General features: G+C 40.2%; 1 protein-coding gene across 2 annotated transcripts in view; it reads left to right on the plus strand.

The window, feature by feature from the left end:
• Positions 1 to 26,751, plus strand: part of ZFAND3 (zinc finger AN1-type containing 3) — a 335,701-nt gene that overhangs the window by 290,260 nt on the left and 18,690 nt on the right. For both annotated transcript variants that reach the window (XM_059177840.1, XM_059177841.1), the window contains exon 5: positions 16,506 to 16,673. In XM_059177840.1, coding sequence (XP_059033823.1) covers positions 16,506 to 16,673 — 168 coding nt within the window. The remainder of the gene's footprint in view (positions 1 to 16,505; positions 16,674 to 26,751) is intronic.

Below are 26,751 nucleotides of genomic sequence, written 5' to 3' on the forward strand. Positions count from 1 at the left end.
CAGATTGCAGGGTGGAGATCAGGCAAGTCAAGGCAAATGGGGAGCTGTTAGCAGTCCTTGTTTGATACATGAGGGTAGTGAAAGACAGGAAAGCCCAGAACTCTTAAGAAAACTGGACATCAGAACAGGGAAAATCAAACTTCTTTTTTGTTCTGTTTTGATTCTGGGACTAGTTTTCTTTCTTTGACACATAGAGATCACAAGTAGGCAGAGAGGCAGTCAGAAAGAGAGGAAGGGAAGCAGGCTCCCTGCCGGACCCTGGGATCATGACCTGAGCCAAAGGCAGAGGCTTTAATCCACTGAGCCACCCAGACACCCCTGGGACTAGTTTTCAAAGTAAAAATTTTACTTGTGTATTGGTAGAGAGAGATTCACAAGCTTGACTTCTTAAAAAACAAAACAAAAGCAAAATACAACAAACCTTATATCGTGAGCTCTTCTCTAAGCTTCTGTATTATAATTGAGAACTTCTCTTCTTTCTAGGTCAATTCACAGTTTAGGAACCATCGAAGGTTGATAGTTTTCTTGTGGTTAAAATTTTGATAAAAAGACTGGCTTTTACGTTCAAACCAACAACATGAAAGAACTTTAACCAATAAATTCAGTTCTTTATGATTAAAAAACAGACAGTTTAACCGTGGAAACATTTTTGTCACAGGGGCCTTCGTGTTGTGATTAGTTATCTGAACAACCAAGTGCCTCTGTGGACTCAGTTAACCAGCCTCCCACTACATATGTATAATTATTTTTAGTGCATACATACACTGCTGTAAAAGCTTATTTGGCCTTATGCTCCCTGCCGTTCTGAATTCTCTGTTTCATTATCAGTATCCACCCACAGAGCTTCGGAAAGCCATTCCCAAATAGCAGAACCACAACTCGGAATTTTAAATAAACCACATCTCTATTAGCCCAGTGGACAGGGGAATTAGTTACATGCTATGCATTGCCCGCATCCATCCACCCCATCAAAACTTATTAAAAATGTATACATATATAAGCAAGAAAATGGGGCATTTAATTCAGACTGTGTTAATTTTTCTGTTACATTGGCAAGGAATAAAGAAAGAGAATATAGCAGACAGCCTTTTAAGATTTTTACCTTGAATGTGGGCCAGTATTTACTTGAAAAAATATATTGGGCACTGCTTTTTGTAAGAGAATGTTGAACAACTCTTTTCTGAAGATGTTGTTATTATTACAGCTTGAAGTATATGTCCAAATATGTAGGGTGGCGTTTAAAAGAAAGCTGGGTTGGGAAGGAAATTTGAGTAGTATTGATTTGAATGGGAGGTATTAGCTGCTGCACAGTGTTTTCCAGCTTGGCATTAACTAATAGTTCCTGTAACTGACAAGGATTCGGATCTACTTTTTCTTTGGGCTCCTGTTGATAAATCCATTTCTAGAAGATTAAGATCACATCTTGAGGTCTTGGTCATCATCTTTCCTGGAACAGCAGTTGCAGTAATTGATGAGATTAAAAATGGGTCCTTACTGGGATTGGAAGAAGTATAGACTAAGAGAGTGACATGTAAAAAGGTCTCTGACTAATCATTGAAGTATACTTCCAGGTAAGTGTTGACTTCACTGCAAACCTGGAGAAAGCATGAGTGTTGACTTTACTGTTGATTACTTGCTACCACCATCTTGTCATACACTTTCCCATCAGACTTAAATAATGTCAACATTTCTGGGAAAGAATTCAGCAGGCACTCTGGCTAGTTATCTGCAAGTACCACTACCCTGGAATATAATTTTTTAAACATAATTTAGATTTACAGAAAAGTTGCGAGAAAATTACATCAAATTTTCACTTTTTACCCGCCCCCCCCCCCGTTCACTGGCTTTTTTTTACCCCCACCCCCCACATTGACCTTGTGTGTATTTGTGTGTGTTTGTTGAATCCAGATCCCTATTTCAGTAAGTTGCCTTTGTTATACTAAAATTTTCAGTGTGTAATTCTTAAAATCAAGCCACAGTACAGTTTGCTAGGTTGCGAAGTAGACGTTGATATTATAATATATACGTGACTTCCTGGTATTGAGGTGCACAGCATGGATGTTATCATAAATACTGATTCTTTTAATGAAGAGTTCTGGTGAGCAAAGCCATTGAATTGAGGTTAAAATGTTAGACACTTGCTTCTCTCATGTCTCAAATATGGGCTAAGGAGAGTTTTCATAATAACTTTATACAGAATTCTTTGCCTTTAATTTTCCTGCTTGTTTTACAAATGGGATTATTTCTCTTAACTTTGCAAGCCATTTTCTTCAAGGCAGCTCTCTTCAGCTCTCTGTATACTTGGCAGTACCTGCATGAGCCCTGATACAGCCCTGAAGAAGGAATACCTAATGTATTCATTCAGGAAAATCAATAAATTGATAGAAAGACAGACAAAGCTTTCTCTGGGCAAGCTTTACCATAATATGTTAAGTTCTAACGTTAGGTCCATTTAGCCTCGCTTGAGGAAGAGTAACAATGCAGCACAGAAGTATTTATTCATAAACTGGAGGATTTACCCTAGGAATAATGAGCCAAAAGATTAGATCTTGGGTGGAAGAAACGAAGCAGTAGGTAGAGAGAGGAGCTGAATTAAGCTGATGCTAAATTAGAAGGAAAAAAAGTTTAAAAACAAATCAGCTATTTAATCTTAGCATCTACTTAATTATGCATTCAAGCAGATTTTTTTAAAATAGCAAAATATGAATGTTCAGACATTTTTTCCTTAAATTAAACTTGGACCACAGCCCGCAAGATGACAGTTTCTCATTGCAAGATTACCATCATTAAGGACTTATTCCCTGTGACAGAGGTGATACTTGTTGTTGAGCACCAGTGGAGTACTAAATACAGTCCGTTCTGCCCCTGCCCCTGGAGGCTTGTGTTATTAGCCAGACAGGCAGAACAGTTGGATGTTAAGAACGCTCACAGGGAGAGTAGTTAAGCTTTATAAGAGTGAGATGATGGACATAGGAATATTTGACTTATTGTATTTATGTTTTTAACAAAAAGCCAAAAAAATTGAAATAGTGTCTCACTGTTCTTTATCCATTTTCCCACCTTACCCCCATACTCAGTGTTCTTCCATAAAGAACAGGTATTTTCATTGGGAGGGAGACAAACCATAAGAGACTCTTAATCTTAGAAAACAAACTGAGAGTTGCTGTGTAGGGGGTGGAGAGGGTAGTTGGGTCATGGACATTGGGGAGGGTATGTACTATGGTGAGTGCTGTGAAGTGTGTAAGCCTGACGATTCACAGAACTGTGCCCCTGGGGGAAATAATACATTATATGTTAATAAAAATAATTTTAAAAATGATGATGTCATCTAAAAAAAAAGTATTTTCAGTCTTCCTCTCAAGAGCCTCATGATCAGATCAGGTTTAACCCTTATGGAAGTCCTTCATGCTTTGGAGACCCATGTTTAGGGTTAGGGGTGTCCCATTATTATTTGAAGACTTCGGACTGTTCCTTCTTCCAGGCCTTTTCAGATATTAAAAATGGTAGAAAGAAATGGCTATAATCACATGTACTGTTCGGTTGATCGGAACAGTTGTATACAGTTGAACCTTAAAAAACACAGGGGTCAGGGGCACTACCCCACCCCCAGGTGAAAATCTGGATGTAATTTTTGAATTCCCCAAAACTTTACTAATAGCCTGTGTTGACCGGAAGAAGCCTTAATGATAAGATAAACGTTTGATTGATAACATATTTTGTATGTCGCATATATTATATATAATTCTTATAATAACGCAAGTCAGAGAGAAAAAAAAAATCTGAGAAAAATCATAAGGCAGAAAAAGTACATTAACAGTGCGATGTATCCTCCCCCTGCTGCCAAAAAAAAAATCTGTGTATAAGTAAACCCTCTTTGAAGCAGTTTAAACTTGTGTTTAAGGGTCAACTGTAGTTTTATAAGGTATGATTTGAAAATCTCTGGGCTTCATGTAACTGCAGATGAGGTAGAAGACTTAATCCATATTTTTAGGCAGTTTAATTTCTAAATGAGTGTTCTAAGGAAGAATGAAAACAGTATGCCTATCTTACACACAATTATAGACAAATATAGATCATTCATGGATTCTCTCAAATTTCCCCCTCTTTGGATAAATGAAAATGAAATGTGGCTGATCTTAGTTTTTTTGGAAATACTGGAAAAGATAGAACAGAAGTTCAAGACCAGTCTTAGCACTCTAAGAGTCTTAAAACCCTCATGCTCATGGACTGAAGTTTGTGGTCAAGGAACAGAAATTAGAGGGCTTGGGCATGTGACTTTGAGAAGTATATCTTTCTCTTGGTTTTCTTAATCTTGCTTCTCTCTCTTTCTCACCTTAATAGTGTTACCTTATTCTATACTGATGTTATAAATGTAATATTTTAAAAAAATCAATGCATTATAATATTGTTAAACTCTAAAATACCCAAGCAGGTTATAAAAATGAAAGATGATCTATTGAGGATAATTTGTCAGTTACAAAGAGTAACTGAAATATCTGTGGGGAGACGTAATATGGTTTAGTTGGGTAGGCAGGAGAGGTGTCGCTGATGGAAGAAACTAAAGGAAGTGGTACCAGACCACAGCCAGCTACAAAGGAAGACTGCTGTGTTGCTGGTGTGGCAGGTTTTGTTGACCAAGTGGCACCTCTGTAGGATGGAGCTCCTGGTGATACTCTTTAACTAAATTGTGCAGTAGGAAAGGCGTTAAACGAGGATGGGGTGCAGTTTTTCAGATGAACGAGTGGTTTATGGGCTATCCACCTTCATCTGCCTTTTTTAAAAAATTAAATTAAAAAAAAATTTTATAAACATATAATGTATTTTTATCCCCAGGGGTACAGGTCTGTGAATTGCCAGTTTTACACACTTCACAGCACTCACCATAGCACATACCTTCCCCAATGTCCATTACCCCACCACCCTCTTCCTACCCCCTCCCCCCGGCAACCCTCAGTTTGTTTAGTGAGATTAAGAGTCTTTTATGGTTTGTCTCCCTCGCGATCCCATCTTGTTTCATTTATTCTTTTCCTCCCCCCACAACCCCCCACATTGCATCTCCTCTTCCTCGTATCAGGGAGATCATGTGATAGTTTGTCTTTCTCTGATTGACTTATTTCTCTAAGCATAATACCCTCTAGTTCCATCCACGTCGTCGCAAATGGCAAGATTTCATTTCTTTTGATGGCTGCATAGTATTCCATTGTGTGTATATGTGTATATGTGTGTGTGTGTGTGTGTATACACACACACCACACCTACTTTATCCATTCATCTGTTGATGGACATCTAGGTTCTTTTCATAGTTTGGCTATTGTGGACATTGCTGCTATGAACATTCAGGTGCACGTGCCCCTTTGGATCACTATGCTTGTATGTTTAGGGTAAATACCCAGTAGTGCAATTGCTGAGTCCTAGGGTAGCTCTCTTTTCAACTTTTTGAGGAACCTCCATGATGTTTTCCAGAGTAGCTGCACCAGCTTGCATTCCCACCAGCAGTGTAGGAGGGTTCCCCTTTCTCCGCATCCTCGCCAGCATCTGTCATTTCCTGACTTGTTAATTTTAGCCCTTCTGACTGGTGTGAGGTGGTATCTCATTGTGGTTTTCATCTTTTTTTTTAAGGAGACCTGATACATGACCTGTAGGGAGCATCAAGGTAGTTGAAAAGAGAAAGCTTTGACTTCTGTCTGTGTGGTTCATAAAAAGGCAAGAAACCATGTTTTACCATTTTCTGACCATTAAATACAATTTCAGATGAAAATAACTGTCTTTCCTTTTGCTAGTAGGGGGAAATACTTTTTTACATCCTCCTATAGTAGCAAAGAAACTTTTTTTTGGATAAATTTCTAAAAATAGCAGAAAATTAAAAATGAAGTTGATTTTTATAAATTAAATACTATGGGTACAGTCCACAGAAATTCAGAGTTTGCGTGAATGGGAAGAAAATGTTAGAATGGTAAGTTTTAAAAATCATATTCTAAGAGCAGAAGACAAGTAGGATTATCAAAAGAGATGTATCTAGAGAAATTGTACCATTTTATTTAGATAAGAAGGTCTGCTCCTGTTCCTTCACCCCTCTCCCTCACCAAGGCAGCTGGGTCTTTGTGTACATAGGGGTTGGAGAAATTAGTTTTAGTGGTTAGGTACTTCCATGGAAGCACACAAGCAGAGTGTTGAAGTGTAATAACCATTGGAGACAGGATAGCAAAGTGGTTTGGAACAAGGACTCTAGGCCATATACCCTGGGTTCATGAGAGTAACTCTTCTTACTAGTTTGTGTGATCTTTGGCAGTTCAGTTAACCTGTGCCTCAGGTTCCTCATCTTAAAAGACCGGTAATAGTAGTACCCATCTCATACCCTTGTTACAAAAGCTGAAAGAGTTAATATATGTACAGTAGTCTGCCCGTGGCCTCCTTTCCACTGGTTCCCTTTCCACAGTTTCAGTTACTGGTAGTCATCTGCTGATCCTGAAGCAGATAATTCTACTTCCGATGGATCAATGGAAAGTTAGTAGTAGCCTGAATCTACATCTTAATGCCTACATCATTCATTTCACTTCATCTCATCATGTAGGCATTTTTCATGTCATACTATCCTAAGAAAAAGACAGTATAATTTTGAGAGAGAAAGGGAGGCCACATTCACATAACATCTCTTCTATTACTATTATTGTTGTTAATCTCTAAGTTGTGCCTAATTTATAAATTGAACTTTATCATAGGTATGTATATATAGGGAAAAATATTGTATATATAGGGTTTGGTACTATTTGGTTTCAGGCATTCCCTGGGGGTCTTAGAATGTGTCTTCTGCAGATAAGAGGGAACTACTGTAAAAGCATTTAGAAGATGCTGGTACAAAGTAGGTGCTTTACGTTAGTACTTATTATTGCAGTTATAACTGAAGCTTAACTTAAGGAATCTCTTTTGTCATGTCCACCTCCTGTGATGGTTGCCTTAAAAATGAACTTGGACAAAAGGTTACTATATGATTCTATTTGTTTGTATATATGACATTCTTAAGGTGACAAAATTATAGAAATGGACGGCAGATTAGTGTTTGCCAAGGGTTGCCAGGGAGCAAGAGGGGAAAGAAGGAGGTAACTGGCTATAAAAGGGCAACTTGAGGGGCCCTTGTGGTGATGGATATATAGGTTGACTGTATCCATAAGCTATATATAGCTTGGCTGTGTCAATATCAGTGTCCTGCTGGTGGCAGTGTACTAGAGTTTGACAGGATGTTACCATTGGAGAAAACTGGGTGAAAGATACATGAAATTTATTTGCATTTTTTTTTAAGATTTTATTTATTTATTTGTAAGAGAGAGAGAGAGTAAGAGCGAGCACAGGCAGACAGAGTGGAAGGCAGAGTCAGAGGGAGAAGCAGGCTCCCTGCGGAGCAAGGAGCCCGATGTGGGACTCGATCCCAGGACGCTGGGATCATGACCTGAGCCGAAGGCAGCTGCTTAACCAACTGAGCCACCCAGGCGTCCCTATTTGCATTATTTTTATAATTACATGTGAACCTATAATTAATTATCTCAAAATAAAGCAATTAATGATAAAAGGAAAATAGGCTTGAAGGATTCATGATAGAGAAAAGTTGGCAGTTAAAGTCATACATGTGTATGAGCAGACAGAAACTAGTACTAAGGTTAATAAACATGATGGAAGGAAAAATTGGAACCAGTGGGATTGAAGAGAGGGAAAAGATAAACAACACTTTATTTTCCTAAAAACCCACAACTGATGTTCTTCAAGTACCTTTGCTCCTGAGACTGTGAGAGGGTCTACTGGTTGATAAGAGTTTTAGTAAAGAGAAGAAGATAGACAAGTTAAATGCAAAAGGTACTGTGAAAAACAGGCTCCTTGGAAAAGAATTTGAAGATGACAGAAGTAAGCAAAAAACCATCTGTCTACATATATACAATATGCTTAATTCAAGAAATAACTTTTCTGACCTTTCTCTCTCTTGTTTAATCACCCGCTCAACAGAATTTTTTACTTCCACATTTTGTGTTCATAGCATTCTGTTCATATATTAATATGCCACTTAATCTGCAATAGGTTTATTTGTATTTATGTCTTTCCGTTTGGATTGTGGCCTCCTCAAGGGAAGAGATCAGTACCATATACAGATTTCATTTGCCAGCTCAAAGCCCAGTGCCTGGCACACACTGGGCACTAGAGAAATAATAAATCAAATATTGGCTGTTTTCATGGCTCTGAACAGAGTGGTCATTAATCTTAAGGCCTAAATAGAGGAGATCGGATAAACTGAAAATATTATTGTACTTCATGAGATTGTGATTGTTTTTGTAAATGAATTTTCCTGGGCTTTTGTTTTATGGTTTTTAATCTGGTGAAATTTTTCCTTACGTGTAAAATAAGGAAGAGTTTTTAAAAGTTGAGTGATTTAGTGGTGAAGAGATGTCTTGTAGTAATAATTAGCAATGGTATAGTCAGTCAGGAAAAGAAGGGCGATCAGAAAAAGGCCAAGAAGCTATTGGAAAGGAAATGATTGGAGGAATGACTTGTGACGTCTGGTCCTAACTTTAGTCACAGGGAATGCCCTCTGTCTATAAGAAATCATTGGCTAAAGCACTTGGAGCTAGCTCATCTTCTAATGTTTGCCTAAACAGCCATTCTTTTCCCTGGCATGGATGAACTATATTCTGATGTCCAGTATGTGGCAGGGGTGTGGTGGGAAAAGCGGAAGAGCATACTTCCCCTCTCTGCCAAAGTGCAGTACAAACTGGGCTGATTGATTTTTTTAACCTGTCCTCACTTGTGCCAACCCTGTAGCCATGTGGATCTGTCAGGTGCCTGCTGGAAGTGCTTAATTTCTGGTTGTGAATATGTAACAGAAGAGATACACAATGAAAAATCTCCTTTCTTCTAAGTTAAATTATACCATTAAAAACAGATAAGTAGACAAAGAATCTAGAATATGGTATATTCCACAGGAAAACTAACCAGGACTGTTCAAAAGTCTAGGACATTTGAAGGCAGGAACGAGCAGTGAAAGAAAACATACACTTTGAAGGGCGTACTGTCCTAGATTTAAAGGGACTTAGACATAAGATCCAAATGTAGCACATGAAACTTGATTGGACATGCCTCTGAGAACAATGGAGATCATTTGGATATGGACTGAATATTAGATGACATTGGGGAATTGTTCTTGATTTTCTTAGGTGTGATATTTTGGTCATGGCAGGAAATGCCCTTATATTAGATGTATGTATTAAGTATTTTGTTATGTGCAAATTATTTTCATATGCTTTTGGGGGGGAGCATAAATAACGGAGAGGAGAGAGAAAACAGTGTGGATGGGTTATTAACAGTTGTTGAACCTGAATGGAATGTGCACAGGTATACCTTTTGAATTTTTCTGTGTGTTTGAAATTTTTCAAAATGAAAAGCTGTGTGAGAGCTAAATATTTTCCTCCCAAAGTTGGAAACAAGGTAAGCGTGTCCTTTTCAACACTCCTGTTTAGCATTATGCTGGAAAGCCTAGCCAGTACAATAGGCAAGAAAAAGAAAGAAAAGGCATACAGAGTAGAAAGAACATTTGAGGGATAACTGCTTCCTTTGGAACTCTTGGGCTCTGGTGCCATGGTTTTATTTAATTGTTTCATGTAATGGAGAGGTGCTCTCTTCACAGTGTATTAGCTTTTCCTAGTTGATCCATTGATGATTCATAAGCGCTTTTTTTCTGGTATCAAGATGAGCCACCAAAATCAGCTTCCAGCTTCCTGTCCAGCAGGAATCAGAGGTGAAGGTGGGCTTTGGGGAAGGGAGAAAACTGATTCTAGTCTTTAAAACATGCCTTTGGAAAAACAAAACAAAACAAAACAAAAACATGCCTTTGGAGCTTGTGGCTAATCCTCTCCCACATGGGTACAAATTATCATGACTCATGGCTTCCATGTGTTTTGCTGCTCTTTAAGCTATCTTCTAACCAAAAAAGTCCCTGCAGAAGCAGCTTTTGCATTGTGTCATGACAACCAAAATCAGACCATTAGATGATACAGTTACCCTCAGGAAGCTTTCTGATGCCATGTATCTGTTAGCAGATTGAGGACAGAGAACCCAAAAGTCCAGGTGCACTCCCACCCATAGTCAGCTCCACCCATCAGCTACCTCAGGTCTCCCGGTCTTGTGTTCTCAGCAGGGAGGAAGAGTCAGAGGTTTGTTTCCTGTCTTGAGGTTGTGATGGTGAGGGAGACCAACCTCAGGTATCTCTAATAGTAAAAGAGAGAGCCAGAGAAAATAACAGGGGGATGGGAGTGGAGCTGAATGGAGAGTAGAGGGATTAATGCTTAAGAATAGTACTTCCTGGCAGTCTGAGAACAACTGACCTTTAAAATGGTTATGATAGAAGACCGCATCGCTGGTGTATTTCAAGCTACATTCACCTCCATGTCATGTATCAAGTATATATGAAGGCATTCCCCACAAAAGTTTAATCATCAGCCCTTTCTGAACACTTGAACTACTTTTTGGCCATGTTTTGATGTCCGTGTTTTTAAAGATTTTATTTATTTTTATTTGAGAGAGAGAGTGAGAACATGAGAGAGGAGAAGGTCAGAGGGAGAAGCAGCCCAATGCGGAACTCGATCCTGGGACTCCGGGATCATGACCTGAGCCAAAGCAGTGCCTTAACCAACTGAGCCACCCAGGTGCCCCGATGTCCATGTATTTTTAACAGATGTATCATTCCAGAATTGTTTTAGGGCCATTAGGAAAATAAGAAAGAAGGGGGAAATGCCAGTTGAACAAAGTGGGGAAACAGTGTCTAGTGGGTAATGATGAGTTGTGTTTTTTTTCCTCCTGAAGTCTCAGGAGAGGATGAATTTAATCCCTGCACACACTGAAAGCAAAGTATGAGAAACAGAAAGTACCTATAAAACATTTTTTTGGTCTGTTTTATCAGTTTTTCCAGTGAGAGTGTAGTGTTTTTCATGGACAGAGGTTTTAGCAGCTCAAGCTCCTTTTAAATGGTCGAAGGAGAGGCAGCAGTGTGATGTGTGAGGGTTCATTAATTATTGCTCTTACTGATGTTTGCACAGGCTGTTGGGATCATAAATGTCAATCTGTCAAGACTGTGATAGGTTCTAAAAAAACTGATTGAGTGCCTCAAAAGCTGTCATGCAGCCTGAGATTAAATAGATTCATCTTTCTTTCTTACAGGTGAGGGAAGGTGTGGGTGAAGTGAATGAGGAAGGCTTCCCTCTCTTTGTTGCCACTTTGCTTCTCCCATTCTCCTATTCTAAATTGTGAGTGTTGGGTTGTCCAGAAGGCTAAGAGCCTGCCTGAGATGTCAGAAGGCCACAGTCATGGTTAGCAGCCCAGGGTGTGTGCCTCCTGCCAGCTGCACAGTGATGGGAGATTAAGAGAGATTGGGATTCAACTCTGACAGGCCTGACACAATTTATTTGGAAATTTTCAGGAGAGAACATGAGTAATAAAGACAAGAACAGTGACAGTAAGGAACAAATGTGAATTTCTGTCAGAGACAAAACAGAATTTTAAAAGAAGTAGCTCTGTTTGTTGTCTCCAGTCAAGCTTTCCAGTTAAACTGTGTTCCTAAATTGAGAGTCTTACCACCGCTTTCTGCGATTGGCTAGGAAAGTACAATTAAAAGAGTTTCCCTCCTCAGAAGATGGGTGTTTTAAAAATCTCTGTACTTGTTTCTCTGTCACAAATTAAGCAGTGGTTACCTTCAAACCTAAGGAGCTGGTAGGTAAAGTACCTTATCTTAAGATTTTCCTTTCTCATGTGATCACATTATGATTCTTGATCAAACTTTTCTTAGACTTAGAAGATCAGATATGAGATCTCTCTCATTCTGTTAAGCATAGGCAGAGGAAATGGACAGCTGGTGAGTACCAAGAACTATGAACCCAGCATGGGGGTATGGCAGCTCTTGTGTGGGTATATGCAGACTAGATTTATGCCCTCAAGAAAGAGCATACTGGGAAAAAATGTGCTTTGTTGGCCGTTTATAAAGGACCTTAATTAGAAGTCACTCTTAACTCCTGGGGTGGAAACAGTTTCTAGCTTGCCACTCCAGCTCTTCCTGCTGCTAATGAGCATGCTCCTTGCAAGGACGGGTTTCTTCTGACAGTTGAAGCTGCATGTAAGAGTTATTTCTGTTCACCTTTCTCTCCGTGTTTAACCCTTATTGCCCAAGTTCAGATTAAGCAAGTAGACTGTTGGGTGTTTCCCTCATTGTTGAGGAAATTGAAAATGCATCACGGCAGCAGGAGTGATGTTTGTGGGCAAAAAGTGAATAATCAAAGTTTAATTTATTCAATTATGGAGAGTAGATGAGGATTCCTTTAGTGTTGACCATGTTTGGATCTTCTCTTTCTGGTAGTCTTTTTTTAAATTCACATAGAATTTATAATCAAATAGTTGAATTATTTAGTTCATTATTAAGCAATTAGATTCCCTGCCCTGGACATCTGTTTCTCTTATTTAGAGAGCTCACCACATGGCACAAAGTTTCATTAGGTAATTAGCACAGGAGATGTAAATTTCTTATGCAGACATGATGGTGATCCTGTAGACCACTATTTATTTCATTAGCTACTAATTAAAACAATAAGTTGACTTGTGAAAAAATGTTAGGAATGGTTTGCTTCTCCAAGAAGTTATATATAACACAGTCATCTTCCTGGATAGTAGCATGTGGTTCCCCTCCCCCCACGAAAAATGTGGCAGGGAGCATTAGAAGGCACAGGGATTCCTTTCAATTTAATAGACCATTGACTGAGTGAAGATTAAGTGGGCATATTCCAGAATGTAAAAGTCGTAGCTCTCTTAATGTCTAGGAACAGTTCCTTGATTCTAAAAAAAAAAAAAAACACATTCTGAACCACTTTTCATCTGTTTTGGTTTAGAATCATTGAGGACAGCTTCTCATAGTTCTGTCTTTCTATCCATGGATGCCTTTGGTCTTAGACTTGTCCAGATGCCTAGACATTGACTCTTAGAGAACTGACTAGGGCTCAGTGGTCTTTTAGGATGACCAAGGCAGTGCACCTAGAAGCTGTTAGCAGCAACATAAAACACCCTTAGGACCCATAATTTCTGGAATGTCATATACCTCCTGACTACCAGAACAAATAACTCAGAGTCTTAATATAAAATGTGGGATGAGGAAAGGGAAATTTCAGCATGAGATTAGAGTAAGAAATTAGAAATGGAAAACACAGGCCTCCTCTAACATTTGGGTTTCCCATCAAGTGGCTTGTTTGATAATGACCAGTGATGATTACAATTAATGACAAGAGATGTTTATGATTACATATATACGAATTCTGTTTCCCAATCTTAGGAATCCTACATTGAACAATATTTTCTGACATATCCCTCCAGTGCTTATTTGAAAATAGTTAGCTATGGATAGTATTGCCATGCTAAAAGGAACATGTTCTCCTTAGCAAAAGTTTGTTTAAAAATGGGGATGGATAGGGGCACCTGGGTGGCTCAGTGGGTTAAAGCCTCTGCCTTCAGCTCAGGTCATGATCCCATGGTCCTGGGATCGAGCCCCACATCGGGCTCTCTGCTCGGCAGGGAGCCTGCTTCCTCCTCTCTCTCTCTGCCTGCCTCTCTGCCTACTTGTGATCTCTGTCTGTCAAATAAATAAAATCTTTAAAAAAAAAAATGGGGATGGATAGATAGCGCGTTTGACAGTTTGGGACAGAGTCATATGGAAAACAGCTTTGAATGTGACTCTGTATTTCCAGACACATGCTCTGTTCTATCAGATCGTGTTGTGAAGGAAAGGGTTAGGATCTGAGTGGTCCTCTTTTACATTAGAGGCATGTTGGCATCATGTCAAAAGCCGTCTGGATTTTAACAGTATTAATAATGCAGAGGTTTCAACAGCCTCCCCTTCTTGGTGTGGACTCCTCTCTTCCTCTCTCTCTTCACCCACCCCATGCCCCAGGGTTGGGAGATAATTTCTCTTATGGATGCTCCACATTTAGGACCTTGTCTCATAGCAGAGACTATTTTTTTTGTTGTTGTTATGGCTCTTACTCTAGAATTTTCTCTCTCTCTCTCTCTCTCTCTTTTTTTTTTTTTTAAGTGTGTCTAAATAGAGCTATTAATACAAATTATGCCATTGCTGGTTTGTGAAAAAAGACCTCCCCCAGAGAGCACTCTAGCTCATATGAAGTGAATTCCTTTGGGCTGGTTGCTTTGTAATGATTTACATTTAGATTGTTGCTTGTTGCTGTTGTAGGGGAAGGGGTCCTGTCTGTGGCTGCCTCAGTCATCACACCGATTGGGTTTGGACAGCTTCGCTCAGCAGAGCTGGGAAATAGGCTGAACTTGCTTTCAATTGTTTTCATCAAAGGCCTTGTTTAGTTGGTTTGTATTGGGGGAAAATGTCATGTAGGACTGGAAGAACTAAATGAGATGAAAAATGAAGTTTACAATTGGTAAGAATGGTGTGTGCCTTCCATAAGTCAGTGCACAGTGTGCTGGACTGAGTGGGGGGCAGGGCTATTTGTATCTTCAGTGTCGGGGCAGTGAGTGTTCCCTAGTGACCTGCATCGTCTTCACACGGAGGGGCTGGGGAAGAGAGGTACAAAGCCTCCACTGAAATACATCCAACAGTGTGCTGCTTCTCACGAGGGCCACTTTAAGTAGAAAAATCAGAACTGCCTAGGAGAAGATTCATTCATCTGAGAAATATTTATTGAGTTGTAGGCAGATTATGAACAAAGCAGGTGAAACTTCCTGCCCTGCAGAATTTTATATCCTCCGTGAGGATAATGTTAAAAGGTGCAGTCCTGTGGAGGAATAAAAGGGAGGAGTTGGGAGGAGGGTACATGCTAGGGGAAGGGAACATGAATAGTCTAGATAGGGTGAGCAGAGAAAAGGATGTTGAAAATGTGACTTAAAAAGACTTAAAAGAGGGACTCCTGGGTGGCTCAGTTGGTTGGACGACTGCCTTCGGCTCAGGTCATGATCCCGGAGTCCTGGATCGAGTCCCACATGGGGCTCCCAGCTCCATGGGGAGTCTGCTTCGCTCTCTGACCATCTCCTCGCTCATGCTCTCTCTCACTGTCTCTCAAATAAATAAATAAAATCTTAAAAAAAAAAAAGACTTAAAAGAGATGAGATCCATGTAGATCTGGGTAGCAAGTCCTAGACAATTGGAACAGAAGGTGCAAAGGTCCTGAGGTAGGAGACCATCAGGAGGCTAGTGTTGATGGAGTAGAGGGAAAGAACAGCAGCAGAGGTAAGAGAGCAGAGAGGAGGGCAAATCATGCAGGGCCTTGTGAGTGCTGTAGTAGATATTTGAACTTTTACTCTACAAAGGAGAGCTATAAAAGGGTTTTGAACAGGGAAGTGAAGTGATTCTAACTTGATTTTTAACAGGATCATTTGGCTCATTAGTTAAAAGGCTATTATATTAGGCTGGATGTGAGATAGTGGTAACTTGGACCAGGATGGTATTGGTGGAAGGGTGAAAAGTGGTGGGATCTGGATCTATCTGTTTTGACAAAAATCATTTAGGAGACTCCTTCCAGAGAGGGTTTAGCACAAACCCCTTTGGAACCTTGGCAAGAGGTACATCTCAAGTATGCCACAGTGGCAGCAAGTCCAAGAATATGGAGTGGAGTATTCTGTGCCCTTCTTCTTCTTTTTTTTACCCCCTCGACGGCAGGAGTAATTTACAGCCTGCCTATGTCAGGAACTTTATTGCATTTTAGTTACTTTATTAAGGTTCTACACAATACGAGTTGTCACACGTTACCCCTTTCTCCACACACCAGTTTGGCACCAGCCAGGGTGGTTGTGCAGAGCGCTGCTTCTGTAGCACTCCACAGTGGAGGCCTTGGGACGGACAGCTTGCTTGTGAATAATCAAGGATGCTCCTTTACTCTGAATAAAATTGAAATAATTTTCAACAGCAGAACCTGATTTCATAGGTTTTGTTTTGTTACATTTAAGAGTAGAAACATGAGTATTTTTGCTAGAAAAGATTTTGGATCACCCATCAAATACTGCATCGGGTACATAATTGTGCTAATAAGCATGATGATGAAAAGAAATATTAGGCTTAATCCCTTTTCTAAACAATTATAGTCTACTTGAGGACAAGCAGGTCTCTAAGAAGCAGTAAATAACCAATGCAAGCAGTGAGCTGCCAGGGCCCGAAGAAGAGGCACAGACAAGAAGAGGATCCCAGATCCAGCTTGAATGGTCTCCTCAAAGCAACCCCTGTTTTTAAAAACAACAGCATGTTGAGTCAGCCCACCTCCTCTCTAGCTCAGACCTCGCTTGTTATAAGTCTGCCCTACAGGTATGTGCTTGTCACAGTTTGTGCAGCATAAACCAGGCGAGGCAGGACTGGCTGTTGCTCACACAAGTCCAGTTCCTGAAAGAGGGCATTAGAGTGGCTTGCAGTATATTATTAATTAGCTGTGCTCAGCAGGCCAGGCACTAACCCTGATCCCCAAATGTGTTGTTTTGGTCAGATTCACAGTCTGAGAATGAGGCTTCGCCAGTGAAACGGGCACGACTACTGGAGAATACCGAACGACCTGAGGAAACCAGCCGATCTAAACAGAAGAGTCGACGTCGGTGCTTCCAGTGCCAAACCAAACTGGAGCTGGTGCAGCAGGAATTGGGATCCTGCCGCTGCGGTAAGCATCGCCCCCAGTGGTGTGACGGGGATTTGTGTCCTTGACACCCTGCTCTAGCTGTGGAAATTCTTCTCAAGAAGCTGAAGTCCTTCATTCTTCTGAGTGCCTCCCTGCAAGCCATGGGGCTGGAGCTTATGAAAACAGGAGTGAGGGAGTCTTCCTTCTAAATGCCCTTTATTTCCTCTCACGCCCACCAAAAACAAAAACATTCCCGCTTCTCTTACACTTACTACTTTAGAGTTGCACTGTCACTGGTTACTGCTTTCAGCTTCTCCCTACCGTGTATTACTCTGGTTCCTGCTCATTGATGACTTACTTAGAAATTAACCAAACCAGTGAAATTCTCAGATATGTGTCATAAAATTCAGATATTAAATTAATTTTGAATGAGTATCTTAGTATGTAGAATAAATGGAAACTCTTCTCCCCCGTTACCCTTTTAAGTGAAAGTTTGATTGGAAAATTATTTCTTTGAACCATAATTCATTGTTGTTTAACCCCTTCAAATAGCTTTAAAGTAACACTCCTTCTGTGTTATCCAGTGTAATACTGGCTCTCCGAATTGCTGCCCAGGGATGTGTTTTAAAACTTTATGCCTGCCCACAGCAGAACAAAGCTTAGTTCAATTCTTTCTCTTCCTTTGAACACATCATGTCCTATGGAAGCAAAATTGTGTAGCTGCATTATTTAGGCTGACTTAGTTTTCCTGTTTTTATTCCCTGATTTAACGCTTAGTGTATTATAAAATTGTTCTGTGGGACAGAGCTGTCATCAGGCAGATCTGGAAACGTGGCTCTCACACTGAGAATCCTATGTTCTTTGTCCTTAGGAGTAAGATTTAGAAGCCTCCTTTTCCCCTGGGACAGTCATAGACACCCTGCAGGTATTGATGCTGACAGGCAGGACTGGATGGTTCTCTCAGCAGCTGGAAAATCAGGAACTCAAAATCTCTCATCTCCCGAAGAGGCAGCCATTGCTTCTCCCATGCCTCAGTTATTTACCCTGTTGGAAATGAGAAGGAAAGGAAGATGTACCAGCTTCTCATGGAAGCAAAGTTGGAACCCCTGTTTCTGTCAAGACCAGCAATCTGTTTGTTGTAGCATGGGAAGTCCCCTGGACCAGTTTTTGCTGTTTTAGCTTGGCATTTAGTTATCTTGTTAATTGCTTGTGTGGAAGTGTAAAGAAGAAAGGTAGGAAAAAAGGTGGGAGGAGAGGCTCTCAGCAGCTTTGGTTGTGTTCATGGATGTGGCATGGCCCAAGAGAGCCCAGAACCTTATTCTTCAACTACGTTCTAATCAACCCTGCCAGATAATCTTAAACACTCGGTGAGATAGGGAAGGAATACTGTGGTCAGCTGAGCAAACTCTGGGGCATGGTGGCTAACCAGCCTTGCCCATATTGAAGGGTTTGTTTCATCTTTAAAGTCTGCAAGTGCTTGCTTTGGTCTTTGCACAAACCATTGGAGGGGGCTGGTTTCAGTGTTCAGTCTGTTATTAGTGTTGTGAAGCCCATTGACCATTTTGCTGGTTGCTTTTATAACACATGCTCTTGGTTGTTACCAAATTAGAATCATGGGATTTTCCTGTACCTTACATTCTTGTTTCTTTCTTGGAAGTAATGGAATCCTGGGTATTACACAGGATTTGCCCTCGTGGATCAAGCAGCTGATCCATTAAGTGTGTCGTTTGCCTCTGGCAGTGGCTGATGCCCTCCTGTCCTTGTCAGGCAGGGAGTGAGAACTCACAGTTCAGCACTGAGAGATGCAAGGGTGGTGTAACCAGGCATGCCAGTTTATACTTCAGCTTTGATGCAAACCACCAAAGTGCCCATAGTCTTAAGCACCCAGCAGAATAAAATCTAGAAATACATGTTAGATGATTTCACATGCTCCTAAGTGAAACCCAGTTGACTGTCGCTGGTAAGTTCAGATTATTCTACTGTGTTCTACACAGGAGGCTGGATTTCTAAAGTAACTGTTAGGTTTATCACAGACATGCATTCTTTTTAAATGAACTAACACATAATCCCTTGGTTTATGCCCAATTCTTAGGGTCTACTTACAGAGAGATTTGATTTTAATGCTGGGAAAAAAAGCCCTGAGCTTTTTGCAGTCTCTCCAGATGTAGCCTTCCTAGAGAGAGCAGGGAGTTCAGTTTGGCCCACTGAGACTGTTACACTTATGTGCCCAGAAAAATGAGAGTCTGCTGCCACATTTTAAAAGATGAAGGACAGCAGTGGGAACTTACACCTCTGGGACAGATCTTTGACAAATAGCTCTTGTGTTCCTCCTGCCTGTCTGCTTGGCTCTCTCTAGGAAATGGGGAGTTGTGTCATTATTTCCTTGAGGATGCATGGAGTGTTGAAGAGACGTTGTACTGCCCTGAAAGATTTGGGACTGCAGTAGGGGGGGTATGGTAATTTACTATAGGAAGTATAGACTCGGGAAGGTAGTTTGAACTCAGAACACTTCTCCACTGCAGAAAATCTTTTTCTTAATATATATATTCACAATCTTTTTCCATTCCCCTTCCAGTCTGTACAGGTTATTAACTGCTGACAAGAAATTCACATCTCATAAATAATGCTTAAGAGCCATTGCTATATAAATTGAATGTGTTATGAATTGTGATGGGCCTTTTTGTAGCATTCGATGCCTAGAGCAGGAAGAACAGAGGATGTCATTTTCATTAATTTCTAATGAGGTGCCAATTAAAGACAGGGAAGACGCACCAAAGGGAAGAGTGGCCAAGCTCCCCTGAATCCTCCGCCTCAGGGCTGTCATCCAAACACTGCTAGCAAGCCTTTTCTAAAAATTCCATTAAATTACAGTCTCATCGAGAGCACACACAGACACATTCAGCTTGCCTTTGATCTTCAAAAGAGCAATTTGTAAGGCGAGTTTGAGCCTTCTCACATAGGGAACAGCTAGAGGTGATAGGAATTGTTAATTGCCAAGATACTCCATGGGCTTTCAATGAGGAGGTGAATTTTGAAGATGAATTCTCCTCTGCCTTGCTGTGACTAGATAACCTTTAAATCAACAATACCAAAGTAACACCCTTTTCCTGTGAAATCTTTCAGGGTGCCAATTAGAAAAGGCGTGTGGTGAGGCTGGGCTGATAGCCTGCATCCCAGAGTATCTTCAACAGTTTAACTTCTCAAGATAGAAAACAGTTGCATAAAAATGGATTTATTTGTTTCATTTTCTACTCAGTAGGCAAATTGATCAGCTCATTCTCATTACAGGAGTTTTATCTCTGAAAATGCCACCTAGAGGATGTTCTGAAATCTGGCCATCCTCATCAGATCTGGGCTGCATCACAGCCATGTGAAGGCTGTGTTCTCCAAGCCGATCTTGCATGAAACACGCAGCATGGCTTCGTAATCGCTGTGCCTTGCTATCCAGAACCACAGAATTAATTTTTAAATACCAGTCTAAGAGCTTGCATAAGTTATCACCTGTTTTTAGTTGAGTGTGACTTAAACTCTAAGCTGATATGTTCCCTTTTGGGACAGCAGTGCTTTTACTAACAACCTAAGTAATCTGGCTTCCTTTTCGTGCTTTCAAAATAAATTTTATGTTCACTTTAGAAACTCAGGAGAGATACTTTCGCCCTTCAGAGTAGTTTCTCTTCTCCAGGTGCTCCAGTGGTCATTTTTTGCATTCTCATTCATTGTTGAACTGAATTCTTCAAGCATTTATTGAGATGGGACTATGCATGAAGCATTTTGCTAGGTTTTGTGGGGAATATAGGATCTAGAAATATGGAATGTAGGAACTCATAGTCTGGGTTAATGGTTTCAAATTGGAGTGGGCATCAGGACCATATGGAAGGTGTGGCAAAACACAGATTTCTGCCCTCCCGCCTTCCAGTAGGCCCGTGCATGTTTAACAAACTTTCTTCATGATTATATTCAGATTATTTATCCCCAGACAGACTACTCTGAAGTCATGTGCCCTTCTCAGGGCTTACCCTCATTGTAGATGTTAATTTTAATTCACTCACCCAAGTCAGAGTGTTGTCCAGTTTCCCCATTCTGTAGTTATTGTTTTGACCGTGTAGCTAGTGAGCATTCTTTGGGAAAACGGTTTATGACCATGTCACAATCCTGCTCATCATCAAACATGTCTCCTAAATTTAGGAACCATTGATGATTCTTGCCAGAACCAGTCTTTACTCTGATGACTGCAGAATGATAATCTTTCTAACTCCAGCCCTCCTACTACATTTCTCATTTGGCATTCAGTGTTCTTTTGTGAGGACCCTTCTCCCCCATTTATTTATCTATTATTATTATGGGCTCATGGGCTTTTTATATTTTTTTCAGTGGTTTGTAATTCATTACTGTACTTAATTATTATGGTAGTCAAATTGCTCCCAGAGCGTTTTCTTACTCCATGGCATAATAAGATATGTTATGGGGGTACCTGGGTGGCACAGTCAGTTAAACATCCGACTCTTGGTTTTGGCTTAGGTCATGATCTCTGAGGATCCTGAGATTGCGCCCCAAGTCGGGCTCTATGCTCAGTGTGGAGTCTGCTAAAGACTCTCTCTCCCTCTGCCCCTCCCTCCCCCTCTGTTACACACTCTCTCTCTCTCTCAAAAAAATCAGTCTTTTAAAAAAAAAAAAAAAGATGTGTTCTGAATACATCTGGTACTTATCCTATGGCCAGGCCTGCAATCAGCCATTTTTCTAGTGATCTCTGAGGTGACTTTAATATGCATTCCAAGAGGGATTTGCTGGGCCTGTGAGGAAGGCAGATACGTGGCATGAAACAGCTGGCATTCAGGGCGGCCTACCATAAGAGTTTTAACTGAGGTATAAGCCATGTGTTATAGGACTACGGGGAGCAAGAAATTAATTTCAACTATAGAAGACTCTGGGTAGGCTGCAGTAATTGGGGCTTTAAAGGAAGAGTGGGATTTAGATGTGTGGAAAGAGGGACTACCTGTGCAAAGATGGTTTTCTGAAGGTGACCCCTGTGCAGCTGGATTAGGGTTGACTACTAACAAGGGACGGTAGGAATTCAGACTCCAGGCTGTAGGGTTTGGATGTTGGTTTGCACTGAGGCGCTGTCATTGGTTTTGAATATGGTCAACAGGATCTAATAGGACTTTTTTTTTTTTTTTTCTTTCTTAATTAAACACAGAGGAAAGCCCAGGAGGCTAACGAATCTTTTTCAGAGGAATGGTCTAGGACAAATGTGAACTAAGTAAGTGAAAAGGAAATGGGCCTGTTTCACAGCCATCCCTGCCACTACAGAGGACTACACAGCAAGTGAATAGTGATACCCTAAGGTTCCAGAGTGGGCCAAGGAGCTGTGGTAACTGTGAGGTGTGTTGGTGACAAGAAATTACCAGGCTGGTCCATTTCACCAGCACCAGAGATCACCTGAGATTAATCCATGTGTCTGTGCCTTTGCTTAAACTCTCATCCACATGTGGCTTGAGCCTGTCAGGAAGATTTGGCAGTCTACACTTTGTCTCTAAAAGAAAATTTGGCTGTCTGTGTTCTTTTAAAGGCTTTATTCCATTACAGAGTTCTAGCCAGGATCCATCAGGAAACCTTGCTATCCTGGGAAACACCTGAGATCTTTTATCATGCCGAGATTGGTTTGGTTGGTTCATTATTATCATTACTGCCATTGAGTGGTGAGTTCGTGCTCTGCCATGTGTTATAGAGTGAGTGTGTGGTCACCAAGACCCCAGCCCTTTAGGATCCTGTTCTATGCTAAATCTGGCGATGAAAAGCTAAAGTTTTTCTGTTACTTGTAAGACTGCAGCTGAGTATGTATTATCTATGGCTCAAGAGAAGGAGGTGTCCTGTCCATTTTCCCAACAGCAAAAAACGACAACAAAAAACCTTTGATGGGAATTATTGTATATGTGAGAGCTAAGGGTAGTTGGAAATCTTGAGAAATAGTCTGAGAAAATTTTCTGCCTTTGCTACTTTCTTACTTTCATTCTCACTATACTTTTACCTAAACAAAAGTGTGCTATCTATATTCCCCATTTAATCTTTAATGTATAAAAGTTCTAGTCTAAAACCAAAAAGATTAGTCCCTCTTCTGCTCCTCTGTAAATTGCGCATTGAGATGTTAGAGCAAAACAAATCAAGCCTTTTACTGAACACTGACTCTATGTATTTAGCCCATTAGTTCAGCACTGTCTCAGAGATCCAGCCTACCATATGTCTGCTGACAAGGCTATAGAGAGAAGTCAGAAACTTGAAGAGCTCCCCTCCCCAGCAAAGGGACATCAAAGACTGAACTTTTAAAAGACCACATATGCAGAGCATATCTGCTGAAGCCTGTGTCACATTCTTACCCTATTGGAAGGTGATCCAGGAGACCCTTGTCCCATAGAGTGAAATAATTTTCTGTCTGGATAGCAAATTTCCAGGTATCCGTCTGTAGTCTAATCTTAGCATCAATAACAGCACAATAATTTTATCAAAGCTGTTTGGATAAGTTACCCTGCTAAAATACTTCTTTATGGGGAAAAAAAGGATCATCACGAAAGGGAATGAGTTATTGATGTCTTTTGTTTTAGCTTCAAGAATAAATAGTTTTAGTTCTTTGTCCAGTAAAGTGTGCATGGTGTTTTTTTTAAACAGATTTTTTGGGATAGAATTTGTATACCATATTTACCTGTTTTACAGTTCAGTGAGTTTTGGTAAATTTAAATTGTACAGCTCTCACTAAAATCAGAGTTTAGAATGTTTTAAATCACCTCTAAATCTTCCCTTGTGTCCCTTTCTAGTCGGTCCCTACAGTCCCCTTCCCAGCCTCAAGGCAACCACTGACTGATCTGTTTTGGTATAATTTTGCCTTTTCTAGAATTTTAATACTATGGATTCATACAGTGTACACACACACACACACAGTCTTGTCTGTGTAAGTAGCATGTTTCTGAGATTGATCCACAATGTTACATATTAGTAGTTCATTCCTCTTTAATGTTGAGTAGTATTTCATTGTATGGGTAATATCACATTAGTTTATCCATTTGCCAGTGAACATACATTTAGATTGTTGCCAGTTGGGGGATATTTTGAATAAAGCTGCTGTAAATTATTCATACACAGGTTTTTGTGTAGAGATATGTTGTAATTCCTCTTAGGTAGATATAGAAGTGAAACTGCCAGGTTGAATGACCAGTGTACATTCTGCATTTTAAGAAAATTCTGTTAGCAGTATATTAGGGTTCTAGTTTCCACATAATTTGTTAGTATTTAATATTGTCATTTATTTAACTTTACCTCTCCTGGTGGTGTATTAATTTCCCATCAGGCATTTCCCAGATGACTGATGTTAAGTGTCTTTTTCATAAGATTTTTTGGTCATTCATATCTTACTTCATCAAGAGTCCATACTTAAATATTCATTGTTTGTTAAATTTATTCCCAGTATTTTAATTTTTTGAAGCTGTTGTGAACAGAAGTTTTTATATTTACTTGCAGATTGTTCTTTTCTGTCCCTTCAAAACACAGTTTTTTCATATGATTTTTTTTATTCTGCAACTTTGCTAACTCACTTATTAGCGCTAGATTCCTTAGGATTATCTACATCCATGATCATGTCATTGCATATAAAGACAGTTTAGTGCCTTTTCAGTCTTTATGCCTATCATTTCTTTTTCTTGAATCATTGCACTGGCTACGACCTCTACCACAACGTTGAATAGAAGTGTTGAGAATGAATCTCTTTGCCTCTTCCCTGATCTTTGGTAAAATTTCATCTTTTACAACTAAGTATGATTTAGCTGTATATTTTTAAAGTTTTATTTATTTATTTTTGGTAATCTCTACACCCAGTGTGGGGCTCAGACTCAGAGAATTGCATATTCTTCCACCTAAGCCATCCAGGCATCCCATCTGTTCTAGTTTTTTTGTTTTTGTTTTTAAGAGCTGTTCCCCACCTCTGCTCCTTAACCTTGACAAATCTTAATGGTTGTAGCTATTGAGTGCATTCTAGGAAAACAGTAAATGTTCAAATACATTCCTTCAAAATAGATGATATAGCCCAGGGTGAGCTACCATGTGGCCTAAAAAAGATCAGCAAAACTGTGTTTTAAAAAAAGTTTTACCATGTCTTGAATTCATTTCTGTCTATAGTTGAAGCATATTCCCTTTGCGCATGGTTCTCTGTAACATGTCTATCCATTTTTAATGGGGAAAGCCTGCGACCTGAGATTATTTTTCTTTTCATTAAGCCGGTGTCGTAACAGACACCCAAGATGCTATAGGTTACTCTGACCCAAGGTAGTAAAAGCAAACCACTCTTGAGAGATGCTTAGAAATGCTTTGCTTGAATTAAATGTTTTTACCAACAAGGCACAGTCACAAAAATTTGTGTGTAAATATATACTGGTAGCACATACCACCAGGATTAGAAGCCTTAGCAGTAATTTCATCCAACCCCACTTTTTTTCAATAAATGAGGAAATGGAGATCCGAAAGGTTGCCACTGGCCTCACATTATACCTGTGATAATGCAGACATTATACCTGTTTGCAAAATCCTGGTATTTCAGGATTGCAGCCTTTGAAATTCGAAAGCTCGGGGACTGAAGAGATTGCCCAATAAGAGGGCTCACAGCAGTGTCCCTCCCATCAGGAGGTCTTGGGCCTTCCTAACTACAGCTCTTCATCATGCATCCTGGGTGTCTGCTTGTCCCCACTGAATCTCACTTGTGTCTTCTGAAGTACTGAGAAGATTTCTTGGTCTTTCCTTCGAGTTAATACACCTGACTGTTTTTGCTTTCTCTTAGTTTGGCCTCCAAAACCTTGCTCAGGACTCAGGACTCCTTGCAGCAGAATGTCGCCAAATTAGACTGTTGGTGTAGTAGAGATAAATAAAGTAGCACTTACTTATTTTTGAAGATTTTACTTATTTGAGAAAGAGAGCATGTGCATGAGCAGGGTGGGAGGAGCCAAGGGAGAAGGAGAAGCAGACTCCCAGCTGAGCAGGGGGCCTGATACAGGGTTCAAGCCCAGGACCCTGGAATCATGAGCTGAGCTGAAGGCAGATGCTTAACTGATTGAGCCACCCAGGTGCCCCTAAAGTAGTATTTAGTCAAAATAAGAGGATTTAAAATTTTTTTCCTTCAGATCCATGACAAATTGTTCACAACGTTTTGCCAAAGAAATGCCCTTTCCAAGGCCTTTAATGTACATAGTTAAACTCACTTGTGTTCAGTACACTGTATGCAGATACATACTCGTAGACACTTCCAGTCTTCTGAGTAGATTCTTACTAAGGTTCCCTCATGAGCAGGGCTTCTGGATAAATGTGGGCCTCAGACCGGCATTGCCCAATCCCTGGATAGAAGGGGGAGCTTCTTTAGAAAGTAGAAGTGCAGTTGCTCAGGTAACTATAATATACCTCAGTGTTTGATATACTGTCTTTATACCTAATAGCTCATTTTCCCCCCATAGGAAATGGAAAGGTAATTTAAGACCAAATATAATTACTGTACATATCAAGTAAGGTGATCCACATCATAGAGTCTTTATATCAGATTTAGTTAACTCCATACTCTTTTTCTTTCTTTCATATGCCTTCCTCCCATGATCTCCTTTCTCCTGCTAGATTCTAAAATCCTCAAGGGTCGGGCCTATGTGTTATTCTGTAGTTTCCCACTGCCCTTAATAGAGTGTGTGGCCTATGGTGGTGCCCAGACAGTGCTAAGTAATAATACACAAGAAAAATTGGAAGTCACAGAAATGTGGTGCTCTGGTGAGCCTACTGGTTATCTTTAGGGGAAAGCCCTTTTGTAGTAGTATTTGAAGGCAGGCCCAAGTGGGTGAATGGGAGAATGTCTGGGCCAGTCTCCATGTATATTCATGAAGCCAGGGTACATGTGCAACCTGAGGGTTTCCCAATGGAATATTTGGCCAAAGGAGTAAGTTGTAGGTAGGAAACCTTAGCATTATTTATTGTTACATAATTTTATCTGCCTTGAATTTTTATTGGTACGGGGTGGAAAGCAGACAAGTCGTATATACTATCAGATAGGGTAGTGTTGCCTACTTGGTCTAATTTAAAATATTTGATAAGCTTATGGTTTAATTAA

Source organism: Mustela lutreola, chromosome 6, assembly GCF_030435805.1.
Source record: "Mustela lutreola isolate mMusLut2 chromosome 6, mMusLut2.pri, whole genome shotgun sequence".
Classification (NCBI taxonomy): domain Eukaryota; kingdom Metazoa; phylum Chordata; class Mammalia; order Carnivora; family Mustelidae; genus Mustela; species Mustela lutreola.